Source organism: Echinococcus granulosus (genome assembly GCF_000524195.1).
Source record: "Echinococcus granulosus chromosome Unknown EG_S00002, whole genome shotgun sequence".
NCBI classification, from domain to species: domain Eukaryota; kingdom Metazoa; phylum Platyhelminthes; class Cestoda; order Cyclophyllidea; family Taeniidae; genus Echinococcus; species Echinococcus granulosus.
The window spans coordinates 3,003,071-3,007,783 of NW_020170382.1; the positions used below are offsets into that span (position 1 = coordinate 3,003,071).

The window sequence follows — 4,713 nt, forward strand, 5'->3', positions numbered from 1 at the left end:
TTTTAAGGAATAGCATAGACTTAAGGGTGATGTTTGCCTCCAAAATGCAAATCGCTTCGATGTTTAAGCTTTACCAGCATGTCATCATTGCGTGAAGTGGAAGCCGTATCATCAGAAATAGAATTGAGATGAGATTGCTAATGTAGAAGAATAAAGCAGCATAAGTGATTAGCACTGCCTTCTAAGTTTGAGACCTGTGCTCTTTAGTGGTAACTCTTGTATTTCCTTTAACAGGTGATCATCCTAACTGTAAATTGCCATGGTTTAAAAAGAGTGCCTTTCAAATGTAACTTCCAGCAATTCCGGAAAAGTAATGGCACTTCAGAAAGTTGTGATTTTCGAAAATCACTTATACCTGTCGCTCAGTCGTCCCATTTTTGTACGCAGCATTCGACAAGAGAGAATATGCGAGTGGTTCTAACCCACGTAGGTGGATATTATGCAACTTGGGGTTTAAAGATTGAAGTCTTTTAACAAAGTACGCGCGAGATTTGACCCAAGGAGGCTGAATTCAGTTATTATGATAGAGGAAGTATCCGTATAGAATTCAGCGAGATTTAGCTGCAGTATGTGAAGATGTTCTCTTTCCAAGGAAAAGTCATCCATTTGCAACAAAGTGGTGCATTAACGAGTGGCACGAAGGGCCATCTTCTGAAGAAAAGGTTTCAATGTTTGCACGGGAGATATCATCTTCGTATTTACTTTTCATAAGGCCATGCATATGCATCCCATAAACATATAATAAAGGTGACTTCATAAAAATCAAGCGATTCGCACAATTATTTAGTGCTGAATAGGTACTGAGATATTTTTCAGGTGTTAATCATTATCCAAACTAGTACACCATTTACTCCTTCACTTCATTACTACAATCTAAGGACAAAGAAGCGCCGAGCATCATGATCCTCAAGCGATAAACTATTTCATTTGGCAAGAAAAAATACTTCGTTTTTACCAAACATTTGCTTGAGATGTTCATCATTCATCATTACCGTAAGAATTACACAAGTGTATTCGCTTCTGCAAGCGCATATATTAAGTGGTTTCATTGTCGTCTGATTGACATACGATAGTGTTGATATTTCGTACGACTTAATGCTTACCAGCTTAAATGACGCAGGTAATTATTTTTTGTCACTCACCCACTTTACTAAAAATCAAGAAATATCCTCTAAGTCCCGTTTTAATAAAAGCAGCTTCTTCTCACCCAATTTTCATTCGCCGATTATTCATTTTTATTTATATAATGCCTTTGATCAAATAAACACCCTTCTGTCATTCTTTTGATTTTTTCTTTCTTATAAAATGGTTTTTTTTATGAACCATCCCACTTACCACGGTAGTTACCAATGCGAAGTTACATTTTATGCTTTATTGCACTTCATTAAAGTCATTGTCCATGCGGCTTATGTGCTCACATTTTTTTGTATCATTCCACGCTCTGTTTCATTCATCAAGCGTGTAGCTATAATATTTGGGAAAGTAATAACCTTACCTATACAATTCATCAATGAAGAATGCGAAAATTCTAGAGCTCACTTGACGTATGCTTCGTAATAATGATAGGTTTAGCCAATTTTATTCGTTTACCACATAAGGCCGCTTAAGTTTCAAAAAACGACTTTAAGATTATACGAGGTTAAAACGTCTATGGAAACGGCGCCAAAGAACACCACGAAATCGTTTAAGATGAAAGAGGATCGGCCTTCTAAAACAGATCTAGTCACGGATATGTATATAATGCCCTTTTAACACGAAAAGAATTTGGAAGAAAAATTAGGACCTAAGACTGGTTGACAATGAAAAAATTCAAACACTGTTGAAAAGAGGCATTTTTTAAAGAATTTATTTTATCATGAGGGCATAGTTGTGGTAGAGAGCATCTCATCAACTGACTACTGTTGTTTGTTAATGCAAAGTCAATTCCTTTCAAGCTCAGTTAGTCCGAGAGACAGCATCCCCTGCAGGAAAAACTCTTATTACCAACTATTAAGAACCAAAAGTTGACAGAATGCTGTGTGATGTAGCTGAACGCGTTCCAGTTATTGCAATGAGAAATGTAAAGTGTGATGAGAATGACATTGCAATCTCAGTCGACAAACAAAATTCATCATTTTGATTCACCTGAATGATTTTGACCGAAATAACAAAAACAAGCGCCCTGTTTTTAAGTCCAACGGCATTCCAATGGGCTCGGAACCCGCTTGTGCCGAACTCGCATTTGTGCGAAAATTTGTTTACCGAGCACACACTTTTTGGAACACTGCCCCGTTGCACCTGCCTGATGAAAAAACGAACAAAAAAATGGTTGAAAATGCGTTTTAATGATTTAATCTGGCTAATTTTGAAGGTTGAATTATTTCAGAATCTCTATTACATAGGTTTTTATGCCTATGAATAGTTTAGTTTTAAAAGACAAGTAAAAGATCTTTTTTAGAGTAAAACAAAGCAGTTTTGTCTATGGAATGAAAATATTGCATTCCAACATGTCATTAAAATTTGTGGTAAGTGTTGATGGCGACGAAGGATTTGCATAGATGAGATGAAGCTTGGCAATGCTACGCACCTTTCTGCTAATCACTGTATTCAGTATATTTAGTAATGAAGAGTGTATCACATGGATAGCTCTCTGTTCCTAAAATGGAGTGCTGTATTGACGACTGAAACTATCACCTCATTCAAGATATACACACATTCGATTGCGGCACCATCATAAAATCCCGATTGTGATAATCGCGCATCCATCCAAAAACTATTTTTGGAGAATAAACAGCTCAACTTCTATCGCAATTTTCGGTCAACGCAGATTGGACAACGAGCGATTGGGAGAAAGGCTAGATCGCTTCACTGAAAGTTGGTGTAATTGACTTACATAGACAAGAACAAGTGTATAATAACATAATGCACTGCCGTATTTCCTTTTGTACTAGGAAAGGTAGCAAGTACTTTTCCACCAGTGAATAAACAATGGTTGGTGAAGTTGGCCTATTAAATTACAGTTTATATTTCTCAAGGGTAACATGTTAAAAGATTGGGACGGTGTCAAATTTTTTAGTGCTAACAAAACATGAGGCAGATTGGAAGACAGTCAGTTTATTTATCATCTGTAGCTCGTTTACCTTGATGGTTTGTGCGGAAACATTTGTAGTGTCGTGTACCTTTTTCACTGCACAACAGGTTGAATCATCACGCCGATGAGGCAACTTTTGTTAGGGTGTCTTTGCGGCCTAGGGTTTCGTGTTTGCTAACCACATATTCGGAAAGCACTAACCGAAACCAGACATGGTATCAAGACTTCAGAAAATAATACAGATGTTTGCTGGGACGTGAACCAACTATTTATTCAAGAAAAATGTTGAATGGTTATTTGAAACATAACATGTTGAGATGCTTTACGAATTATTCGTTCCCGTCTACCAAAATACTTTCCTCAGCCTACGCAACTGCGCTTACAATTATTTATATAAAACTACATTTATCAAATTTTACATACCTGGGACTGAATTTTCTAAATAACGTTCTTGAAAGAAAGGCGAGCAGATTTCTAGACAACAACCTGTGAAAATGCATTGGACAAGGTCTAATAAAAGCACTTTTTAAAGTAATGAAATGCTTACTACGGTAACTTTAGAGATGGTTACTTTGTTGCGTAGACGATCTATCAAATTAAAGTGGGTTTGATGGTCAACAATAACTTGAAATTTTATGATGGGTAATAAAATGCAACTGTTTTCAAAGCTTGAGAACAAAAGCGAACCTCCGAAGACACCCGAAAATTCCCCTTTCTTATGGCGTGTTTCTACAAAATTGGATAAATTTTAGAAATCTTGAAGGGTGTAAATTTAGACCTTAGTTGTAAATTGTAAAAAGTTTCAAAAATTGTTGAAGCTTTACTTAACAAAAACTTAGACCGCTGCACATTGGTAAGATTTCCATGCAGTAAAAATGCCAGGATTTTGTCAAATTGTCGAAAATTCGAAGCAAAATATTTAACTTGTGAAGCTGACTTGCCCAAAAATAAATCAAGTCTTGGTTGTACGCGCATCTACTTTTTAAAGGATTTCAGAGCAGTCTTGTTTCACTCCTGCAGGAATGCCTCGATATTGAGGGTTTCGTCATGCAAGTTAAGGCTCAATCTCTCCTTAGTAATTTTTTTCAACTTTTATACTTGACTTTTCATATTATTTTCGGTTTTTCAAAATCAGTCGAACTTATCCCTATTAAAGTCACTTGTTGCCAAATTGTGGGTCACCGCCCCACTGTGTGTACCTGAAACCTTTGACATAATAGAGACCTCCTTTCCCACTTTTTTTCATGGCATTTTTTTAAGAGTACCGTTGATGAAAAGTTGTCCTCTCACTGTTTGGACATCCTCCCGGAATTATCAGTAGAAGGTTTCAAAGTTTCATGCTTGCGAAAAGTTGAAATCGAAGTAGGGTCAAGAATTTCTATCAAGCATTCGAATTCTGACATCTTCCACCTTTATTTAAGATTTGAACTACCTTTAGTTATTTTAATTAGGAAATTTTATTTTGTGAGACAGTTTACCTTGCAATATCATTGCGTATGGCTCAGCTTGCACTCGTAGAAACCCAACTAGTAGGCAAATCAAGATTAATTTTGTTACGAAGTTCCACAATTTATAACATGAAATTGCACTATAGAAAGCAGTGTTTTCAATGTCAACAGATCCACCGGAATTCACAGCTTTGA

At 36.4% G+C, this 4,713-nt stretch overlaps 1 protein-coding gene across 1 annotated transcript; it reads left to right on the top strand. All coding sequences in view use genetic code 11, as the record gives it.

Moving 5' to 3' along the window:
- Positions 1-4,117: 4,117 nt before the first annotated feature.
- EGR_00655 (hypothetical protein) lies at positions 4,118-4,713 on the top strand (the record flags this gene model as incomplete). Its single annotated transcript, XM_024489904.1, has 3 exons — positions 4,118-4,225; positions 4,331-4,432; positions 4,522-4,713. The coding sequence occupies 3 exons, from the start codon at positions 4,118-4,120 to the stop codon at positions 4,711-4,713; spliced, it is 402 nt and encodes a 133-aa protein (XP_024355901.1).